We start from the raw sequence: 24,020 nt of genomic DNA, 5'->3' as shown, positions 1-24,020 counted from the left end.
GAAAAAAACACCCCCTAGCATTTGGCCATGAGCATCTCGAGTAAGGGTAAATTATTAATGTAGAATTTATTTCCTGGAATCCACCTGCCCTTAGCTTAAGAATGCAGGCAGGAGGGTGTGCTTAGCTGAGAAAACCCCTCCTCCTGAAGACGCCTAAGATGTATGCCATAATTTGCCTAGGCAAGACTCAAATATGATATACTTTCCTATCTATTTACTAATAGTAGCAGCATGAGGATTTCAATAGTGAAGTTCCACTTTAAAAATACATTGATATATTAATGAATGCAGACCTGGAATAACTGTAATGTGTGTCTTTTATATCTGCCCAGAGTCCAGCTTTAAATCCCATCTCCAGGCAAAATAAAAAAGTTTGGAGCAAACTTTGCAGTATGGAGTGGGGCTGTGCCTGCACAGCAGGGGTCAGCTGCTTGTTTTAGTGTAGGGATTAGGAGAAAGGAGGTTTTACTTACCTAGTCCTCCCAGCACAAAACCAGTCCTGCACTCCCACGCTCCAGTGGTCTTGAGTGGTCATCTTAGGAGTCTTCAGGAGGAGGGGTTTTTGTGGACTGCTGTTCCTGACATCATCACACCCAGAGCAAGCTCCACAGACCAGGAACAGTCCACTGCTGGACCATGGGGGAGTGCTATTGCCTGGTGGTATGAAGGATTGGGTAAATATAAACTTTCTCCTCACCCCTAGACAAAATGAGTAGTTATTCACACCCACAGCCCCATTACATAGGAAAGAAAACTTTTTTTGCCCAGAGTTCGGCTTTCATTTTCAATTCTTGAGTGTCCCTTAAAAAAAAAGAAAAAAAATTATATATATTATATATTAATAATAAATAATACATAAAGAGGACTACGTACCTTAGCTATAATATACATCTGATATATCGACAGAGGGAGGGTTACCGCTGTTCTAAGCATCACAGTTGCACACAAAATGTTGGCCCACCATGGTAATCCTGTAACTTCTTGTAGTGATACAAGCACTCTTTCAGCCAAATGAACAGGAGGTGACTCTGCAAGTTTGGCATACACGCCATGGTCACTAGTCACTGGTCCAGTTGAAGCTGCTGCAAATGAGGCTACAGAGATAATGTTCCTATTAAGGGGAAGCAAGGGCATACATGATGCAAGCAGACGGCTTTTACCACAGACTCCAAGAGAGCTATGAAAATCAGGAGAGATCTGAGCAGACTGTACTAGTCCCTTTTTACGATTTTTGTAATCAACTGTCCCAATGTGCCTTGCATACAGACACCTTCTAGGCTGCAGTATTACACGGGAATTGAATTCACTGCTTCTGGTCCAGACAGCCATGTTCTTCAAAGAATGACAAATCATCACCAATCTGAAAAGAAAACGAAGAATGAAAATTCATCATTTTTTTTTTTTAAACAGGGTACCCAAAGTAAAAAAAAAAGCATACGCAGGAAAACAGCTTTTGATTTTATATTTCTTTACAAAATTTTTTGTTCTGATTACAGTGATGTCACACAGGATTCATTTAGCGCCAACAGTTTGCGCAGTTTACAACAGTAGGGCAGACAGTACAGTTACAATACAATTCAATACAGGGAGGAATCAGAGGGCCTTGCTTGTTAGAGCTTACAATCTAGAAGGGAGGGTCAAGTGATACAAAAGCTAATAACTGGGGGGATGAGCTGATGGAGAAAATAAAAGTACAGTTGTTAGGTGGAGGCAGGATATTTTCAGGGATTGACGAAAAGCGGATCGAGTAGGAGACAGTCAGGAGATTGGTGTAGGAATAGAAGAAGCTCGGGAGAAGCCCTGGAGGTGAGTATAGGAGGGGATGACAAGGGAGCCAGAGAGCAGGAGGTCTTGGGAGGAATGAAGAGAACGATTTGGCTGGTATTTTGAGACGGTTAGTGAGAGGCAGAGTTGTGGGTGGCTTTGTAAGTTGTTAGTATTGTTAATTTAATTTGTTGGGTGAGCGGAAGCCAGTGGAGGGATTGGCAGAGAGAGTAGCGGACGCTGAACAGCTGGTAAGGTTGCAGCAACAATCATGCTAGACTGAAGAGGGGATAGCTTATTTAAAGGTAAGCCAATGAGGAAGGAGTTGCAGTAATCGAGGCAAGAGATAACCAGGGAGTGAATAAGAAGTTTATAGTGTCATTGGTTGAGACAACAAGACTTGGACAACGATTGGATGTGGGTCTGAAAATTCAAGTTAGACTTACCGGTAACTTGTTTTCAGGTAGACTTTCAGGACAGCCACCCGAGAGATCATGGCTCCACCTCCCAAAGGAAACACCTCCTCCATCAGAGCTTTTAGGGAAGTCTCCACGCAGCCTTCCTCAGTTGTTTGTAGAGACTCTCCAACCCCAGCTGCAACACATAATCGACAGTTACTTCATAGTATTACAGCAAATCACATACACCACAGGGCGGGTTATTGCTGTCCTGAAAGTCTACTGGAAAACAAGTTGCCGGTAAGTCTAACTTGAATTTTCCAAAACGACTTTCAGGACAGCCATCCGAGAGGATTACAGAGACTTACTCCATTCAGGGCAGGACAACAGCCTGTAAGACTTTCCTTCCAAAAGCCTGATCCCCAGCCGATAACAGATCTAGTCTATCATGGCGGGCAAATGTCATTAGACTTGACCAGGTAGCAGCCTTACATATCTGTTCAGGGGTGGCGCCAGCTTTCTCTGCCCAACTCACCGCTGTAGCCCTTGTGGAATGAGCCCGGACGTTCACTGGACTCCTCTGACCAGCACAGGAATATGCTTCTGAAATTGTCATTTTCAGCCACCTGGCTATGGTTCCTTTGGATGCCTGCTTTCCCTTTTTAGTGCCAAAAAATGAAACAAAAAGAGCATCCGACTGTCTAAAGTCTCTAGTGGCTTCTAAATAACTTAGAACTGCCCTCTTAACGTCCAAGGTGTTGAAATCTTCTTCTTTCCTACCTGATGGATTAGAGCAGAATGTAGGGAGAACTATCTCCTGGGAATGATTTTGAAGTGATGCCACTTTGGGCAAACAATTTGGGTCTGTTTTAAGGACTAACCTGTCCAGAAAAACAAAAAAAGAACGATTCCCTGATTGATGATGCCTGTAGCTCACTGACTCTGAGAGCTGAAGTAATGGCTACTGTAAAAACGGTCTTCAAAGTAATCCATTTCAGGGAGACTGAACCAATAGGTTCAAATGGGCCCCTAGTCAGGGCCTGTAAGACAGTAGATAGGTCCCAGCCCGGGCAGCTTCTAGATACTACAGGTCTAGAGCAAGAGAGAGATCTAAAAAACCTGATTACCAAGCCGTCCGATGCCAACGGCTTCTCCAAAAAGACCCCTAACGCGGCCACCTGCACCTTTAGGGTGCTGATTGCTAACTTACTATCAGCACCTTCCTGTAGGAATTCCAGAACTGAAGCAATTCGACTTGGTGACCTAGCTGAAGTCTTGCACCAGGAGTTAAACACCTTCCAGTATTAAAAATATATTGCCCTAGTAACTTTTTTCCTACTGGACAATAAGGTAGCAACCAGCCTGTCCGAGAAACCCTTCTTCTTTAAGAGCTGTTCTTCAGAAACCAAGCCGTGAGCCTTAGTTTCTCTAAGTCTTGATGGACTAGAGGGCCCTGCTGTAGAAGATCTTGTCTCAGGGGGAGATGCCAGAGCGGTCTTTGTTGCATCTGAAGAAGGGCCGAGAACCATGGTCGTATGGGCCAAAAAGGGGGTGATCAGAATTACCCCTGCATCTTCTTCCCTGATCTTCCCTAACACCCGGGGAATCAATTGAAATGGGGGAAAGGCATAGACTAGATGAAAATTCCAGCTGTGTGCGAAGGCATCTACTCCCAAAGACCTCTCGTGCCTGTTCAGAGAGAAAAACTGAGGGACCTGGGCATTTTCCTGAGTGGCAAAAGAGATCTACCTCTGGCTGACCCCATCTCTCTCCAATCAGTCTGAAGACTTCTGGATTCAAACGCCACTCTGCCTTTAGAACGTGGTTCCTGCTGAGAAAGTCTGCCTTTTTGTTCAGGGACCCTTTTAGGTGGACAGCTGATAAGGACTGAGTAAACCGCTCTGCCCAGCCCAGGATACCTTTTGCTAAAAACCTGTAGAGCCATGCTTCTGCTTCCTCCCTGTCTGTTCACATATGCCACCACCGTGGCATTGTGCGACAGAATCTGGACGTGTTGCTTTCGAACCACGTCTGTGAAGGCCCATATTGCCTTCTCCACTGCCTTCAGTTCCCTCCAATTTGAGGACCTCTGTGCCTCTTCTATGGACCATGAGCCCTGGACCCACTGGGTGTCCACATGGGCCCCCCAACCCCAGGCGCTGGAGTCTGTTGTCAGCCGCACCTGGACCGGGAAGGACCATGCCAGGCCTTCTGAAAGTAACTCTGGGTTTCTCCACCTCCACAGACCCCTTCTTTCTGAGGCGAGGATCCTCACCAGATCGTCCAGAGAACTCCGACGATGATCCCTAGCCTCCAGCAGGAAAGCCTGAAGAGGCCTGAAGTGATGCTTCGCCCATTGGACCGTCGGAATGGAGGAAGTCAATGTCTCTAGAACCGACATCACCTTCCTGATGGGTTGGGGCTGGTTGCACTGTAACTGCGCTACCCCCTAAACCAGTTTCTCCCTTTTTTCTTCCGGCAGGAAGATCTTTTGGTCTATGGAGCTGATCCGAACCCTCAGGAATGTCACTTCCTGAGCGGGCACCAGGTTTGACTTTTGAAAATTTATGACCCAACCTAGCTTCCTTAAGTGGCCGCAGGCTCTCTTGAGGTCTCTTTGCAACCCCTCTCTGGTCTGGGCAAAAAACAATAAGTCGTCCAGATACAGGATCACCGAGATTCCCTCCAGGCGAATGGGAGCTAATGCTTCCGCCATAATTTTGGTGAATACCCTCGGGGATGACGACAGACCAAAAGGGAGGGCCCTGAATTGTAGATGAACAACCCTGCTCCCTTCCCTTAATGCCAACCTCAGAAATCTCTGAGACCCGCTCCAAATCGGGACATGAAGGTACAGATCCTGTAAATCCACGGATGCCATATAGCATCCCGGGGACAGGAGGTTTCTTACTGAAAAGATAGAATCCATCCGAAACCTCTCGTACCGTGCCGACCTGTTTAGCCCCTTGAGGTTTAAAATTAGACGGAACTTTCCAGAAGGTTTCCTGACCAGGAACACATGAGAGTGAAATCCCTCACCTAACTCCTCTGCTGGGACCGGCAAGACAACCCCCTGAAACATCAGGTCCTGAATTAGGGCCTTCATAGCAAGGGCCTTGACTGGGTCCCTGGGAACATTGGTGACCAGGAATCTTTAAGGGGGGCACTCGGTAAACTCGATTTTGTAACCCTGGGAAACCATCCTCAGGACAAATTGTTTTCGAGTTATGGTCTCCCACTGAGGGAAAAACTCCCAAAGTCTCCCCCCTACTCTGACCAAAGAGTCATTGTGACTTGGAGGTGGACGCAGGAGGATTGAGGACTCCCCCTTTACCCTTGGGCTTCTGTGCCCAAGATTTCCTCCTGTTTTGCGTCCCAACCTCCGCTTGACCCCTAGGTCCCTGGAAAAACCGCTTACGCGCCTGCGCCGGCTTTTTCTTTACGGGAAAGGACTTCTTCCTGTCTGCCGTTCGGTTCAAAATAGTATCTAACTCCGCACTGAACAATAAATCCCCCGAAAAAGGTAAGCCACATAGCCTATTTTTCGAGGCCGCATCCCCTGGCCAGGTCTTCAGCCACAAGGCCCGTCTAACCGAATTGGTCAGGGCAGCTGACCTGGCTGATATACAGACAGATTCTGCCGAGGCATCAGCAATATAGGCAATAGCCGCGGACAGAGTAGCAAAGGAATCCAGGATCTCTTGCTTAGGGGAATCAGCCATAATGTGAGATTTTAATTGGTTAACCCAATGTTCCAGATTCCTTGCCACACAGGTCGTTGCCATGGCTGGTTTCAAATTTATCATCACTGACTGCCAGGCCCTTTTCAGAAGCAGATCCATCTTCTTATCCATAGGTTCCTTTAAAGTGCCCATATCTTCAAAGACTAGATCCGTTGATTTTGATACTTGGGAAAAAGCTGAATCCAGCTTCGGAACCTTGTTCCACACTAAGTCTGGGCTATCTTCAAAGGGAAATCTCTTCCTGCGAGATCTGGAAAAAAAAGTTTTTTTTCTCTGGCTCCAACCATTCCATTTTAATCATGTCGGACACCAGGGAGTGCACCAGGAAGGTGCAAGATCTGGAATCTCCTAGGCCCGCATACATTCGATCATGCAAGGATAGCTCCTTTTCCTCTTCAATACCCAAAGTGGCGTAAATCACTTTAAGGAGGCCCCCCTCTTCTTCCAATGACAACTTGTACTTGGAAGCTGCGTCCTCATCCTCTTCTTCCTCAGAGTCCGATTTCTCTAGGGCCAATGAAAAGGAATCCTGTGAAGCGTCCTGGGAAAACCTCCCCTCAACAGCAACTGTGAACCTCCCGGTTCTAAAGGAGACTGCTGAACTTTAGACTCCCCCGACGTTCCAGGTTCTTCTAACAGCTTAGACCTTTAAGCTCATCCTTAATGGACGATACAAAGTCACCAAGTCACCACATAATGACGGGGACTCCTCCCTGACTAGGCTTGTGATACAAGTCGCACAGAGCGTCTTGGCCCAGGTTTCGAGTTTTTCCTTGCAAACAGGACATCTCCTTTTGACAGGTTGGGCAGAGCTCTTCGCCTAAAAAAAACAGAAAGACAAGAAAAAACCCCAAGCCGTTTTTTTTTTTGCAAACAAATGCAAAAAAACACCCAGGTGCAACTAAGGGAGCAAACAACCATTCCCCAGTGCCCTCGCAAGCCGACACCTCCCAGAACCTTCCACCATTGCAAACCTAGCAAGGAAGGGAAAGTGAGGAGGAGGAGGAGGGGGTGCGGGGAGTGAGGGGGAAAGAAAGGGTGAACACCTCCCCCCCCTCACACAGAAGCATAGGATCCAGTACATCAGAGCCCCGCTCCTACGTTCGCCTTGCTGGCACCTTGGCCTGCCCCCTTGTCCGTATCACTATCCATTGCTTGGACATACACTGCCGCCTGTCCCGGATTCAAAAACACAGCTGCGCCCAACCGTAAATAAGGCGCCAGTTGGTCCTCCTCTCTCTACCTGCGTTCCAACGCCAGGAAATGACGCGGAACACCGCCAGAAGTCCCGCCCCCCATGCCCGAAGGACGCGGCCGAGCCCTCTCGGCCGCTGAAGACGAGCGACCGCGCTCCTGCGATGCAGCGTGTGCTGCACGCGGGAGATTTGAAAAAATGCAGTCGCCACTCTGACCAGGGGACGGAGGAACCCCCCGGCGTGCTGGCTCTCCCCGAGCATGGAAGGAGGAGAGAGAGCCCATGCTGCCATTCACATCAGAAGGAAAATGGGAGGACCAGCTCCTGGAAAAATAAAATAATCCAGGCAAAAGCCCCACGACCTCCAGGACCAGCCCAGAGATCATGGCTCCCACCGGAGGTGTTCCTCCAGGTTGGAGGAAACACAAGAAACTGAGGAAGGCTGCGTGGAGACTTCACTAAAAGCTCTGATGGAGGAGGTGTTTCCTTTGGGAGGTGGGGCCATGATCTCTCGGGTGGCTGTCCTGAAAGTCGTTTTGGAAAGGAGAGTTCAGGATTACAACTAGTAATGTTTTTGTCCTAACAGTATACCAAAAGGGTCACTGGGCCTGGCACTGGTATTTGGAGGTGTAAGATTTGGCCCTGGTGTATTAGATCACTGTAACTGGCAGTGTTCTATGAGGAGCCTTGTGCAGACTGCGCAGCATGGCAACCCAAAGAACTATCCTCCTTTTTGCCCTCAATGTGGTCTTCTGGGTCACTACAGCAAATTACGGGAAAGGCAGAAAAGCTTATACCAGGAAAATTTGAGGACTTTCTTGCAGACATGTGAATAATAGAAGGCAGGTATAGAACATATCAAGCTATCATTAGCAAGACCTCATCTGGAATACGCAGTTCAGTTTTGGGTACCAGTTCTCCAAAAGGATAAAAATCGGGGTACTGGAGAAAGTGCAGAGAAGAACAACGAAATTGATAAAGGGCATGGAGGAGCTCAGCTATGAGGAAAGATTAGAGGCACTGAATTTATTCTCTCTTGAGAAAAAGGTGATACGGGGGGGGGGGGGGGGGGGGAATATGACCAACATGTATAAATGCATGAGTGGTCCATAAACTTGGTGTTGGAGTTATTCACTTCAAAGTGACTGTAAAGCTTTTTTTAAACCAACAACACACAACAAACATGTCATACTTACCTCCACTGTGCAGCTCGTTTTGCACAGAGTGGTCTGAACACAGTCTTCTGGGGTCCCTCGGCGGCTCCTCCCCACACCAGGCAACGCCATAGGAGAAGTGCTCTACCAGAGGGTTACCTCACGGGCATGCTAAGTCCATCATTCGGCGTCCATAGCCGCCGAATGTATGACTTGGCCCCACCCCCCTTGGCACCTGCATCATTGGATTTGATTGACAGCAGCAGGAGCCAATGGCTGTGCTGCTATAAATCTATCCAATCAAGAGCCAAGAACCCCCGGGCAGAGCGCGTCCCTGCCAGATGAAATTCCAGGGCTCAGGTAAGTAAAACGGGGGGGCTGGTCACTGCCAGGTCTTTTTTCAGCTTAATGCATAGGATGCATTAAGGTGAAAAAAAACCACAAGGGTTTACAACAGGGCTCGACAAAACCCGGGCGCCAGGTCGCATTTGCGACTAGAATTAGTGACCTGGCGCCTGGGGCAGAACAGCTGGGGGTATCCTGTCTCCGTGGAACCCCCCCCCCCCGGCATGATCGCGTCGGGCCGCGCCGCGCCGCTGGCGCCGGTAATTGAGGCCGCGGCCTGAGGCCTTCAGCGGTCCTATGGTTCCTTCTAGAATCTGGCACCCTCTTGTGGTGGCTATTGGTATGACAACCAGCAATGCTAATGGGGCTTCCCCTGCCTGTTTCCCTGCCCGCCTCCTTCCCTTTACTTAGAACCCCTAAACATTATATATATTTTTTATTCTAACACCCTAGAGAATAAAATGGTGGTCGTTGCAATACTGCCTGTCACACGGTATTTGCGCAGCGGACTTTTTTGGGGAAAAATAAGTTAGCCCAATTTTTTTTTATATTGTGAACGATAATGTTACGCCGAGTAAATTGATACCCAACATGTCATGCTTCAAAATTGCGCCCGCTCATGGAATGGCGACAAACTTTTACTCTTTAAAATCTCCATAGGCGAAGTTTAAAAAATTCTACAGGTTGCACGTTTTGAGTTACAGAGGAGGTCTAGGGCTAGAATTATTGCTTTCACTCTACCGATCACGGCGATACCTCACGTGTGGTTTGATCACCACTTTCATATGCGGGCGCTACTCACATATGTGTTCGCTTCTGCACACAAGCTTGATGGGACAGGGCGCATTTAAAAAAACATTTTTTTTTCTTATTTTAACTTCTATTTTTATTTTTTTCACTGTTCTTTTAAAAAAAAAATTGTGTTTTATTCCTATTACAAGGAATGTAAAAATCTCTTGTAATAGAAAAAAGCATAACAGGTCCTCTTAAATATGAGATCTGGGGTCAGAGAGACCTCAGATGTCATATTTTAACTAAAATTCAATAAAAAAAAAAATTGTCATTTGAAAAAAAATAAAAATAAATAAAATGTCCCTCTAAGAGCTATAGGCAATGGTTTGGAGACAGGTGGGGGGTGGGGGGGGGGGGTGGGGGGGTGGGCATATTCTCCTCACTCGTCTCCATGTCAGGCCAGGGACAGGTCTGGATCGCCATCACGGACCTGGCTCCTAACTTTTTTAGCTGGCTCCTAGATTCCAAGCAAATTTGTCAAGCCCTGGTTTACAACCCCTTTAGGTCGTCACAGAGGACAAGGTGACACTCTTTGTCTAGAGGAAAAAAGATTTAATCTCCAAATATGGAAAGGTTTCTTCACAGTAAGAGCTGTGAAAATGTGAAATAGACTCCCTCAAGAGCAGGTTCTGGTCAGCTTAATAGATTGTTTTAAGGAAGGCCTGGATTGTTTGCTACATGTACAGTGCCTTGAAGAAAATATTCATACCACTTGAAATTTCCACATTTTGTCATGTTACAACCAAAATTGTAAATGTATTTTATTGGCATTTTATGTGACAGACCAATGCAAATAATTATGAAGTGGAAGGAAAATGCTAAAATGTTTTTCAATATGTTTTACAAACAAAAAATATAGGAAAAGTGTGGCATGCATTTGTATTCAGCCCCCGCCCCCCTTTACTCTGACACCCCCAAATAAAATCTAGTGGAACCAATTGCCTTCAGAAGTCACCTAATTAGTGAAGGCAGTGTGATGCTGTGTGGGTCCTGCTATTCATGTGAATGTTATTTGACACATACCACCTACCTAAATATTGTTGCTGACCAAGTATACCCCTTCATGGAAAATAGGAATTTTTTCATCATACTTACCTGTAAAATCCTTTTCTTTGAGTATATTATGGGACACAGAGTCAGGCGAATATTCATTACCTGCTGGGTTATACTACAGGTGAATGGACACTGGTAGACCAAAAGGTCTTTAGACAGGAAGTGATCCCCTATATAACCCATCCCACACAGGAAGCACTTCAGTCCTGTAGCAAGCACCGAATCCTCAAAAAAGAGGGGAGGGATGTCTGTGTCCCATGATGTGCACAAAGAAAAGGGTTTTACAGGTATGTACGACAAAAAAATCCTATTTTCTTTTTCATACATCATGGGATACAGAGTCAGGCTAATATTCATTACCTGTTGGGAGATCTCAGAGCAATAGCCTTGAGGGGAGGGAGACACCCTGCCAAAAACAATAGTCATCAGAACTTATACGGCAGCCCGCAGTACACTGCGGCTGAAAGCCAAATCCTCAGCTGCTCGAACATCCACTTGATAAAATTTTGTGAACGTATGCACCGAAGACCAGGTAGCAGCCTTACATATCTGAGCCACAGATACCTGATAGCGAAAAGCACAGGAGGTTCCCACACCCCTGGTAGAATGAGCTCCCACCCTAAAAGGTGGAGCTTTAGGTTTCAGACCGTAGGCCTGAATGATCAATTGACGGATCCAATTGGTAATGGAAGCCTTGGAAGCTGCCTGCCCCCTCTTGGGTCCTTTTGGTAAAACAAAAAAGGAGTCTGATCCTCGGGTCTCCGACAGATCTAGGCAAATAAACCTTGACTGACCGGGCAACGTCCAATGAATGCAGTCGCCTCTCTTCCGCCAAGCGAGGCTGAGAGAAAAAAGGAAGACAAAATGTCCTGATTTAAATGAAAGGCCGACATCAGTTTTGGCAAAAAGGATGGAACAGGTCGTAACACAACCCTGTCATGGTGAAGGATCAAGTATGGTTCCCTGCATGAAAGGGCCGCCAACTCCGACACCCTTCAAGCTGAGGTGCTAGCCACCAGGAAGGCTAGCTTGCGTGACAGCAAGTCTAATAGAATTTCCTTGATAGGTTCAAATAGTTGTTTCTGTAACACAGACAGCACCTAGTTCAAGTGACCTATTGGTGGGAAGCAAGAGAGTTGCCCCCTGCATAAAGGTTTGAACCAGTGAATGGGAGGCTAAAGGCCTTTGGAAGTATACTGATGGGGCCCAAACTTGACCTCTGCTCATACTCAAAGCCTGATTTCCACAGCTGACTGTAGAAGAGAGGGAGAGAGAATTCTCCCAATCACATATTTCCAAGGATGCCATTTTTTTGGCTTCACAAAAAGCAACATAAGTCTCCCAGACCTTATAATAGATCTTCCTAGTGACAGCTTTTCTAGCTATAACTAGGGTAGACACCACTGGTTCCGAGATGCCACGGTCCTTTAACACCCTGGCTTCAATAGCCCTGCTGTCAAATTTAGAGACTATAAATAGGGGTGGAATATAGGATGTTGAGACAGTAGATCGGGGCGACTTGGAATCGTCCATGGCCCGTCAATTGTCAGTCTCACAATCTCTGGGAACCAGGGCCTTCTGGGCCAGGCTGGTGCCACCAGAATGACTGAATGCCCCTCTAACAAATCCTGCGCAACAAAATGTGGAATGAGAGAGATCGGAGGGAAAGCATAAACCAGGGATTACTGGCTCCGTGGAACTACAAGAGCATCTGCCAGAGGATCTCTTGTTCGGGACACAAACTGCTGTAGTTTATAGTTGAACCTGGATGCCAGTAGGTCGACCTCAGGCCTCCCCCATCGTTGGCAAATTTCCTGGAACACCTATGGGTGTAGGGACCATTCCCCCAAGCAGATCCCCTAGACAGATTCCCTCGGGCAGAATCACCCGGGCAGCCTGCGGCTGCGATAATCTGCCTTCCAGTTCTCTACTCCTGGGATATGGACTGCCGATAGAATCAGCACATGCCCCTCTGCCCAGGCTAGTATGTGGTTCACCTCCTTCAGAGCTGAACGACTCCTGGTAACACCTTGGTGGTTTATATAGGCCACTGAAGTGACATTGTCGGACTGAACCTCGATAGGGCAGTCCTGATGCTCCAGGACCGTAGGGCCAGATGTAAAGCCTGCAATTCCAGGACATTGATGGGCATGATCTGTGAGCCCATCTAGGGTCGCTTCCCCAGCCTGAGAGAGACTGGCATCAGTAGGTAGTACTCTCCAAGTTACCAGGAGGAAGGATCTTCCCTTTCGCAGGTTCTGATCCTGGAACCACCAGTTTAGGCTTAAGCGTGCCCGAGGAGATAAGAACATTGGATATTCCAGGCCTTGTCCTCTCCTGTTCCAAGCCAACAAGAGGTCGTCTTGTAGAGGCCTGGAATTGAACTGGGTATATGGCACTGCCTCGAAGGAGGATACCATCCTCCCTAGAAGATTCATACAGAGCCGAATGGAGGGTTGTCTGGTGCCCCTTATCTGGACCCGATTCTTCAGGGCACAGATCCTTGCTGGTGGCAAGAATACTCTTGCTTGGGCGGTATATAGAACCAGACCTAAATACTTTAGACCTTGAGCTGGTTTCAAGGCTGACTTTTTAGTATTTCTGATCCAGCCTTAGCTTTTCAAATACCACACTGTGCATATTATGCTCTGTTCTAGAGCCTGTAATGAGTGATCTCTGAGCAGGTCATCCAGGTACCCAAGCACCAGGATCCCTTGGGCCCTTAAAAGACCCAGTACTGATGCTAGGACCTTTGTGAACACCCGGGGAGCTGTAGCAAGCCCGAAGGGTTGAGCAACAAACTGAAAAATGCAGGAACCTCTGATGAGGCTGAAAGATAGGTACATGTAAATACGCATCTTTTAAATCGATGGAGGCTAAAAAGTCTTCCCTCTGGAGCGAGGCTACAACTGAACAAACAGGCTGCATCTGAAAGGACTGGATTAGTAGATACTGGTTCAGGCATCTTAGGTCCAAAAATGGGTTTGTGACTCTGTTTGGTTCGCTCTTTTGGATACAGGAATCTGTACAATCACTCCTTGATGCACTAAATAATGTAGTGCCTGAAGCAATAAGTCTCTTTTTGAAGGATCTGAGGGAATGCTGGATCTTAAAAACCTCAGAGGGGAAACCCCCTGCAACTCCAGCTTGTAACCGCGGGATATAATTGAGGTGATCCACTCGTCCTGAATTATTGTTCTCCAAATGTCCGCAAAGTGCAGCAGCCTTCCCCCCACCCTATGGAGTGGGGGCATTCCCTCAAAAGGAGGACTTGGTGCTGGGTTTAGAAGAATTTTGGACCCAGGGCTTTTTCTGGCCCTGGCCTTGTGGCTTGCTCCTGGAGCTAGCGCCCTGTTGGTGGCGGAACTGCCTTGGCGCTGAGACATTTGAGGAAGCCTTCCCTGAAGTTTTCAATGAGGGATGCCTGGTGCTTTTCTTCACAGGAAGTATAGAACTCTTCCCTCCGGAAATCTTTTGGATATATTTGTCCAGATGATCACCAAATAAACATTCCCCATGAAAGGGGAAAGCTGCCAATAACTTTTCACAAGGAAGCTCGGCTGACTAGTTCTTAAGCCAAAAAAGCCTGTGTATATGTACAGACAAGAGAGCCAAATGAGAAGCCTGCTGCATTGAATCCTTTTAAAAGGCATCAACAGAAAAACATAGCACTCAAGGAATATCTGCCTTATTTTCAGGGAGATCATCCTCCTGGTTAGGCCTATCAGACCGTCTGACCGGATCGTTTACGGACTGGCAGATACCAATTGCTGCAACAGCTGGCTGAATAGCTGAACTGGTCAAAGAAAGGAAGTCTTTAATAATGCCTCCAATTTCTTGTCAACAGGGTCTTTCAAGCCTTGTGCGTTATCTACCGGACAAGTTAAGTTCTTGTTCTACGCCTGGCATGCTCCATTTTTGTTTAACAAACTTTTCATCCATGGGATATAAAAGGGAAAACCTCTTAAGAGGAACAAAATCCTGTCAAGATGTTCCCAATCAACATACACCGCCTCTTCCAGCAGGGGGTGTAGGGGCAAAGCCTGTGCGGCCTGAAGAGGCCTCAGGAATCCCAAGTGGACCAGGGGGGCTCAGTCACCTCTGCAAGAGGCAACTTAAAGGCAGAACAAACCATTTTGGTCAGAGTCAGGAAGAAAAGCCTCTGCGCCTGAGAGGCAGACATCAACTGGATATCCTTTTGTCCAGATTGCTCGAAAGCAGGCTCATCCGCCAGGCCCTCCACAGATTCTCGAGCTTTTAGCTCTTCCCCATTCTCAACCCATTCCTGCTCCAAACTAGGAGGCTCCAGGGAGGGGGATCTGTCACGCTTCTTGCCACCGTTCGGGATGGAGGCAATCATGCCAGCAATCCTGTGCTCTAACCCAACTGGGGCTGAGGACAGTTCATCCTTGGTGATAAAGGGTGAAGCAGCAGCATTGACTGTAGGCACAATACCAGATAGGTGCAGTGGCTCAGATTGTCCGGAAGCCTCTGGTCCTTCAGGGGTTACAACACTAGGGGTATGACTAGGTTCATCAGAAACTGACGACATAGGTGTAACCTTCCCTGTAGTGTTAGTCCCACTCCTCTTTATTTGAATACATTACTAGCCACAAAAAGTGAGTACTTGGGTGTGTTATTAAAACACCTCAGAAGGGAGACCCTTTAGTAGTGCTCACCAAGCCCCTATGCAACAATCAGTACCTTAGCCTGCCGAGCAATACTTGGCGACTCACGTGACCCGGGTAAGGAGAAATGAACCGCTGCAAGTGCCTGTTCAGAGTCTGCTTTGTGTCCCACAGCTGCCTTCTGGAAGTACTGCTTGGCATATACAGCTTAAATGAGCTGGCTGTGCGCCGGAACGTTCTGTACATATGTGCGCATGTACGTGCTTGGTCCCAGCGAATGGGCGTAGCTGTATTTGTGGATGACGCAAATCTACGTGTGCCCAGATAAAGGTTACTGCGTGGCCGCCAAACAAACAAGTCCAGCGACGCTTGTGCGAATGCACATGCAGCCTTGCCGTCAAACAACTGCTGAGAACAGCGGTCATGATGAACCAAGCCGAAATGGCGCACCGATTGGCTGGAAATTGTGGGCACTGATTGCTGGCAGTGGTGGGCACACAGTTCTTGCACTGGTGGGCACTTAATTGTAATCAGGGCACTGATTATCAGTGCTCCGATTACATCCCTAGCTGTCCCCTGTGAGGAGATGCCGCTGATCGGCTCTCCTCAACTCACACACTGAGCGCAGATTACCGGCATCTCTGTGTTTACATGTGACAGAGCAGCGGTGATCGCCTAGCTGCCCTCCCCTGGGGGCGAGCGAGAGTGGTCGTTCTGAGAGGCCATCATTCCACGATGCCCGGGAAGTGGTTAAGAATGGTTTGAGAAACGCAACAATGAATTTGAGGTGTTGACTTTACATTCTCCAGCTCTCAATCAAATAGAGCATCTCTCATCCATGGAGGTACAAAAACACAAGCAGCGCTCTATGGGAAAAAAGTAAAAAAAAATATGTCCATATGTGTATTCACATATACATTTATGTACACCTTGGATTCAATTTAAAAAACAAACACTTAGAGCCCAACAATGTCCACAGAGCTATAGGTAAAAATTTAAACAGTGTATATCCGGGGATACTGGACGGAGCCGAGCATGCGCAAAGACTAAACACGTGGCGTCAGCGCTCTTCCGGGTGCAGAAACCAAATCAATTTGTCAAAGCGCAGGTGCAAGAAACATGTCAGCTACAGCAACCCCTCAGCTTGCGATCCATCTCTGTTGATTTGTTTTCTGCATCTGGAAGAGCGCTGACATCACACGTACGTCTTTGTGCATGCTCGGCTCCGTCCGGCGTCCCCATCTCCTTCACCTCAGCTTCACTGCACTGAAGGCAGTCATCCTAGTCAGCAGCCCGAGTTTGGGGAACACAGAGGCCAGCTCCGAACATGGCTGTGGCCGGCGGGAGTTCCCTCCGCTTTTTCATCTTCACACTCATCAGCCCCGTGACTACAGGCAGAATCCTGTAGTCACGGGGCTGAATGTGTACACACAGAAGTAGAGAGCAACAGAAGGGGGAAAGGGATATGAAAAAATGGATTGAAACAGAGAAAAGGAAAATGCATACAAAAAAAAAAAAAAAAAAAAAGAAGGACTTAGAGAGCCAAAAGAACCAGAAAGACGGATTCTTTCACCCAGCCTTGCAACAGTCCTAGAAAAATCAGTCATGTTGTGAGACCGCCTGCAGATAATAGGCACCAGTGAAAACAAAGTGTTGCCACGCTCTCCAGGTGTCACGGACAGATTCCTCTCGATTGTGTAAGGTAGCCATAAAAGGTCCTCCATGTCACCAAGTTCGTTAATTTAACAGAACCAAAGAGACTTCAAGGGCGGGTGCACAGACCTCCAACACAAGGGAATGCACGCCTTGGCCACATTTAAAAGCTGGATGGTAAGAGAGATCTTGTATTTTTTAATCAGCTGTTGCGTGAGGTGCAGCAGGCATGCCGCAGGGTTGTCCGCCAGGTCAACATTAGTCAGGTATTTAATAGTGCTAGCCACATCTTGCCAAAATGGTTTAATTTTCAGGCAGTCCCAAAAAAATGTGCAACATGGTACCTTGCCCAACGTTGCACCGCCAGCACATATCAGACACTTGAGGGGAGATACGGTGTAAGGTCGTGGGTACCCTATACCACCTTGTCAAAATCTTATAACTGGTTTCTTGTACCTTTGTAGTAGAGCTGCACAATTAATCGTTAAAAAAACGTGATCTCGATTCACCCACTCTGGTGATCTCTCCTGCAGGAGGTTGCCGATTCTTTCATATAAACAAGTGGAGAAACTATCTGCTCACTCAGCTGTCAAAAGAAAATATCTGGGCAGTCTGCCAAGTTTTTTTAACTTTCAACATTGTAACTTGCAACATTGTAAGCTTCCTTCTTAGATCAAAGGGATAGAACTTCTGTGCAAATAATCCAGGCAGACTGACAAATTAACAAGTGTAAATGCAGAAAGTTTAACCACTTAAAGTCTAAATCTTTTTCTGACACTTCTTTGTTAAGTTAAAACCAATATTTTTTGCTAGAAAATTACTCAGAACCCCCAAACATTATATATATTTTAGCAGAGACCCTAGGGAATAAAATGGCAATTGCTGCAATATTATATGTCACACTGTATTTACCCAGCGGTCTTTCAAATGCAATTTTTTTGGGGGAAAAAAATTCACTTCAATGAATAAAAAAAAAAAAATAGTAAAGTTAGCCCAATTTTTGCTTTAATGTGAACGATGTTATGCCGCGAGAATCGTGAGAGAATCATGATCTATCTTCTAAGCAAAATAATTGTGATTCTCATTTTAGCCAGAATCGTGCAGCTCTACTTTGTAGCTATGGAGGATTTCGGAACAAAATGGGAGGATTTTTTTCCTTTTATGAGTCAGTAAAATGCATAGCAAGGCCAGATTCTCACAGCCAGAGTAAAGTAGGAGAAAAATCAGGCCCAGGTCAGGTCAAGACAGCATAGATAATAGACAGGATGTGACAGATTGGTTCCCTCTTACGACACAGACATTCCAGCTCAGTGAGCCGATGAGAGATACCTGGGCTACAGCAGCATTGATGGACAAAAAAGCTGAAGCTGGGGGCCACTCCAGAAATCTAAGGGAGGGTCTACAGCAGAGGAGAGTTTGCTGTCTGACCCCAAGAATCCGAGAGATGAATACAGCCTCCGGACATTAACCAAAGAAACTGGGGGTTCTGTAGACCAGGCTCAAATTCCGCATTGCCTAAAATAGGGATCACGGGGGAAGGCAGGGGGGATATTAAGGTGCAACGGAACCCATCCCTAGATACTTGTAAAGTGTTTTCCAAAGTGGGATGATCATGTAGAGTCTTCGGCAGTAGCGAGGCAATCCATGGCCAGCTTTTTGCCATGCGGCTTGAGTCCTCTAACGCCATGGCCACCCAGTGCTTAGCCTCAGCATGACAATAGCAACCATCCGAATTTGTGAGATGAGTCGCCCTGTAATAGGTCCGCACATCAGGTAATCCCACTCTACCCCTAATTTTAGGGAGATGACGAAGCTGGAGCTGAATGCGTTGCTTCCGATGGGACCACACAAATTCTCGGAACAGGGAGTTTATGCATTTGAAGAAAAGAGGGAGGCAGATACATCAAGTACAGAATCCTAGGTAGTAAAATCATCTGGAGGGCACTACAGCGACCGAACCAGATCAAAGTAGGCATGTGCCAGTGAAGTAAATCAGCTCTTAATCAGTGAACCAGTGTATCAAAATTAGCTGTATAAAGGGCAGCAGGGTCTGGGGTAATGTTAACTCCCAAATAGCAGATAGCATCAGTCAAACATCTTTGATTTGGAAGTAGGACAGTGTGCCATATGTACTCAACGAATGTAACAACTTTGGCAGAGACACCAGTGGGTCAGTCAAAAAGAATAGCAGGTCGTCTGCGAAAGCAGCCACCTTGTGCACCCCAGAAGTCCATATTGTACAAAGAAAAGGCTCTAAGGAGAGAATAACGATGAGAGACTATAGAGGACAACCCTGGTGCTCCCCATTTGTGATCATGAAGAAATCCGAGCACATTTAATTGACCTTGACAGCGGCCGAGGGGCATGAATAGAGAGAGGAAGTCCAGCTCAACATGGAAGACCCCAGCCCAATATGTTCCAATGGGGCTCACATGAACTGCCAGCTTACCCTACCAAAGGCCTTCTCAGCATCCCTAGACAGCAAGAGAAGGGGGTGACTGGCAGTTCTGGCAGCAAGGGTCAGGTTCACAACCCAGAAGGTGTTAATCGCAGGGCTGCTGTAAAGGTAAAACCGATGCCTGGTCTCTGTGAATTAAGCAAGGGATGTGGAGAAGCAACCTGTTTTCCATAATTTTGGCAAATAATTTAAGGTCGGTATTAAAGAGGGCTAGGGGGTGATAGCTTCCACACTGGGAGAGGTCCTTCCCCTCCTTAGGGATTAAAGAGATGTAGACTCTCAAAGTATCTGCAGTCATGGATTGTCCCTCCGTAAGAGAATTGAGCACAGATACTAAGTGTGGTGACAGAACCTCAAAAAACCCATTATAATAAGCTGGAGTGAGCCTGTCAGGACCAATCCAGGAGCTTTCTTAGGTTTGGAATTAGCCAAGGCTGCCCCCAGCTCCTCCACCATAATAGATTCCTCCAGTTCGTCCCTCACCTTGGAAGGAAGAGATGGCATACCCAAGGAGGCTATGTAAGACTGAATTGCTGATAGTGCAGTCATAGGAGAATCTGCTATGGAAGGTGACTGAGATTGTAAAGTCCCTGATAAAAGGTGCGGAAATTATCAACTTCAACTTACAGGACTTTAATTAATGATCTGCTACTGACTGTTTGGTGCCAGATACCACAGCATACGAGTCAACATAAAGTTATGGTGTGTGTGTCTTGGCTGATGTTTAAAGTCTGACTCCACTCCAGCACCATATGGTGTACTGTGATGCCAATGTGAGAGAAGTTATAAAAAGGTACCTACTCAGGAGACTGTGCCTGTAGAAGTAACAGAAATAACATAGTGACCAAATACCATTCTGGTAAATATCTATCCACGGGAGGAACTCCAGGGGCTTCAGGTACTAGTAGGCTGAGTTTGAATCCACCAGAAGGTGTAAAGTAGACACTGCTATCCAGCTATGGGTTACAGCTTCAGCACCTAGACCTGAACATAATCAAAGGTCTTAGGCTAGCCATACATTATACAATTTTCCTTTAGATTTGCCAAAACCATATACTATGAGGTCAAACTTGCAATTTGTATGCAATCAGACAGGCCCTTGCATTAGATAGTTGAGGGTAAATCTAAAGGAAATCAAATAAGAAATTTGTATGGCCAACTTAAGGTGGAATAAAAGCTAATATGAGCCACATACTGTGGAAGCTACATATTTAATCAACGTGTATACCCAGCGATTCCAAAATATTGCTGTACATACCTATGGTAGCTTTACCTATTCACACTCAGGGGAAGACAGTCATAGCTCTCTTGCTCATAAGCTATTACTGAGCCCAAACCTAGTGAAAAATTTGCCTGGAGGCAGTAATTAGTGCAATAGGAAGTCCAACACTTATTTAATGAGCAATCGTTAAAAAAGTGTTTGTCAGGGGTGTGGCCGGAATAAAGACGTTTGGTGCTTGGGCTTCCGACACCAACCCCAGCAATCCGAGCTGTAATGCCAAATCCTCAGCCCCTTATTCCTGGCGCCGTAGACAGCGGTGCCTGTCTTTTTGCAAGTATCTCATAAACCTAGATGGTTTAGGAGATATTTCATGGACCTACAGATAAGCCTTAATCTAGGCTTACCTGTAGGTCAAAGTGGTCTGTAAGGGTTTACAACCACTTTAACTAGAGTCTCTGTGCCCATGGGGATAGTTGCTTCTCCATCAAAACAGTGATGGAGAAGGAGGGGCCAACAACTAGGCAACTAAAAGATAGCTAAACCTAACCAGAAAAGCCCAGCTATGCAACCCCTCCAGGTCCACTATCCCTGAAATAATGGGCAGCAGATACTGTGAGGCCCCTGCAACTAGCTAAAAAGCCTTAGGAAAATAACAAACAGTTTTGATGTTCCCTTTAGGCTGGAGAAAGCACATATAATGGAGAAGACTTGTGGTGGGACTGCAGAATGTTTCTACATTAAAAGTCCTGCTTTTTTTTTTTTTTTTTTCTAAACTAAACTAAAGTTCCACTCTAAAGCCAAGTACATACGGGCTGAATGTCAGGAGGCATCAACCAGTTCAATAGAAATTAGATGACATTCAACTCGTGTGTACTGCAGCTGGTCTGACAATAGCCGTCTTTTGTTGATGGGGCATGATTGAAAAAGGTCTGCCGATCGGCTCCCAATCAGCGTTCTCAGCAAATGGCTGAGATCGCTGACCAGTGTTCTTGGGGCGGCACCCCCCTGTCATAGCATGATAGCACCAATAGCACAGCAAGGGAGATCGATGTACTAACATCGGATTGTTAGTACATTAGCTCATCCTGAGCTGTCAGTTTTTTTTTTCGTTTAGCCCTGCTGGGTTGAACCAAAAAAAACCTACTAGTGTGTACCAGGCTTAAGACAGTGCACTTCCAATCTTCGCCCTGAGCTAACTCATCCACCTTCCCCCGAAGTATACCATCTAAGATCCGACAGCCATTCCCCCTTGTGGTTTCGTACATCCAGCACCTCAAGTCTCAATCTCCTGGCCATGCCTGAGCATCACAGCCCCATAGAGCTCTACTGAGCCATCTCTCTTCAAACACTGCCCCATTAATCTATGGGGCTGTAATTTGCAGGTGTGATCAGGATCGTGGGGCTTGCAGCACTGGATGTAAACAATCGCCAGAGGCTGCAGCCGTTGGATCTAGGTAAGTATGCATCTATGGAGGGGGAGGGTGGGTTAGGTTAGGGAAAAAGGAATACGTGCTTTTTGTAACCTTTCTGCATTCTTCTACACTCCTTCCCCAGCAGCTGCATAAAATGTTATGCAAGGAGGTGGAGGAGCTGGGCCAGCACAGGCAGAAAACACACCCTGCCAGAAGAGGAGAGAGCAATGATGTGGAAGGAGGGAGCTGTGCTTGGAAAAATGACTCTTCGGGGGTAGTCAAATGTCATTGTAATGTGAGCTCTAATGAGCAGGGCCCTCCGATTCCTCCTTTCCTGGGGTTCGTATGCTGACATGATGAGCCCCAGGAAAGGAAAATTACGGTAAGAATGGTAACAATTTTCCATAGTATTGAATTGTACTGTCTGCCCTCATGTTGTAAAGTGCTGCGCACTTTGTTGGCGCTATATAAATCCTGAATAATAATAATATCCAAAGCACATTGAAAGTCAATAGAAAACTATGGAAAGGGAAAACACTGCAATGAAGCATTTCAAATACTTGACTGTTCTGGGCTTGTGCCTGCAAAGTTTTGGAGTTGCTGACAGGGTCTCTTTATTATCTTGCGGAATATGGACAGTGAGAGGCAAGTTGTCATCTAACCACTTAGCCTGTAATTAATAACATATCCCAACCTAAATAGAAATTATCATCCACACTTAGTGTGCAGCAGGACTTCAAATAAAAACGTCACTTTAGTGTCTCTGATACAAATACTCAGTCTTCATAATACCTCATCTACTGTTTTCATGTCACCTCTTCCACCTTTCCGTTCTTCCTCTGATCTATCTTTCACCTTCCTTCTTCCTGACTTGTTCAGGTTCCAAGCCTCGCTTTCAGATAGTATAACCACCAGCACCAAGCCTCACTTTGAGTTATGCATCATGGTTTCCCAAGCCTCATTCCCAGGTAGCCTCTATGAGTTCCAAGCCTCTTTTTCAGATATCTGCATCATGCGTTCCAAACTTTAGTTTCACATAGTTGCATCATGCATTTCAAGCCTCGCTTTCAGCTATGTCTCTTATTCCAAGCCTCATTCTCAGCTATCATATCATGTAATCTAAGCCTCGTTCTCATCTATCACCTCATGTATTCAAAGCCTCGCTCTCAGCTATTAGCTCATAATTCCAAGCCTCACTCTCGGCTATTATGTCGTGTATTCCAAGCCTCACTCTCAGATATTATATCATGTATTCAAAGCCTCACTCTCATCTATTATATCATGTAGTCCAAGCCTCACTCTCATCTATTATATCATGTATTCAAAGCCTCACTCTCATCTATTATATCATGTATTCAAAAGTCTCACTCTCATCTATTATATCATGTATTCAAAGCCTCACTCTCATCTATTATATCATGTATTCAGAGCCTCACTCTCATCTATTATATCATGTATTCAAAGCCTCACTCTCATCTATTATATCATGTATTCAAAACTTCACTCTCATCTATTATAATTATATCATGTATTCCAAGCCTCACTCTCATCTATTATATCATGCATTCCAAGCCTCACTCTCATCTATTATATCATGTATTCAAAGCCTCACTCTCATCTATTATATCATGCATTCCAAGCCTCACTCTCATCTATTATATCATGTATTCAAAGCCTCACTCTCATCTATTATATCATGCATTCCAAGCCTCACTCTCATCTATTATATCATGCATTCCAAGCCTCACTCTCAGATATTATATCATAGTGATGGGAAGTCCGGATCTTTAAAGTGAATCGGTTCATTTCAAACTGCTCACTGAAATGAACCGATTCAATGAATCGATTCTTCGGTTCACTTGCTGAGTCTACTGACAAGCAAGTGAACCGAAGCTCTGATTCTACCATATTAAATGATTAGAATCAGAAGAGTGATTCACACAGAAGGTTGGCAGATCCTGGGGACGTTTACTTTGATTTAGTTCATCGGCGCAAAGCACAAGTCTATTGTTGTCAGATTAGCTCAGTGTCATGAATTTTGGTGATACGCAAACAGCTGTGTTAGGCTGAGTTCACACTTGTGCGATGCGGGAACCCTGCGATTCCACTGCGGGTTCCTGCATCGCACCAGACTCGCACAACAGTTCAGTTCAATGACATATGCGATCTGCTGGGGAGTGTCCTACAATGTTAATGACACCCC

General features: G+C 46.2%; 1 protein-coding gene across 3 annotated transcripts in view; it reads right to left on the bottom strand.

The window, feature by feature from the left end:
* The window catches only part of COX18 (cytochrome c oxidase assembly factor COX18), a 44,757-nt gene extending 22,011 nt beyond the window's left edge, over positions 1-22,746 (bottom strand). Inside the window, exons 1-2 of one of the 3 annotated variants that reach the window (XM_077476438.1) lie at positions 22,610-22,746; positions 874-1,360 (exon numbers count right to left, since the gene is read on the bottom strand). In XM_077476438.1, coding sequence (XP_077332564.1) covers positions 874-1,360; positions 22,610-22,614 — 492 coding nt within the window. In that variant the 5' untranslated portion in view covers positions 22,615-22,746. Of the gene's footprint in view, positions 1-473; positions 802-873; positions 1,361-22,609 lie in introns of those variants that run through there. The other 2 variants (XM_077476439.1, XM_077476440.1) reach the window with 2 other exon arrangements.
* Between the last annotated feature and the right edge of the window lie 1,274 nt (positions 22,747-24,020).

Source organism: Lithobates pipiens, unplaced genomic scaffold (assembly GCF_037356315.1).
Source record: "Lithobates pipiens isolate NorthernLeopardFrog02 unplaced genomic scaffold, aLitPip1_a1.2 Scaffold_13, whole genome shotgun sequence".
Taxonomy (NCBI): Eukaryota; Metazoa; Chordata; class Amphibia; order Anura; family Ranidae; genus Lithobates; species Lithobates pipiens.
Note: the sequence above shows the minus strand (reverse complement) of the source record. Positions and strands in the feature narration are given on the sequence as shown.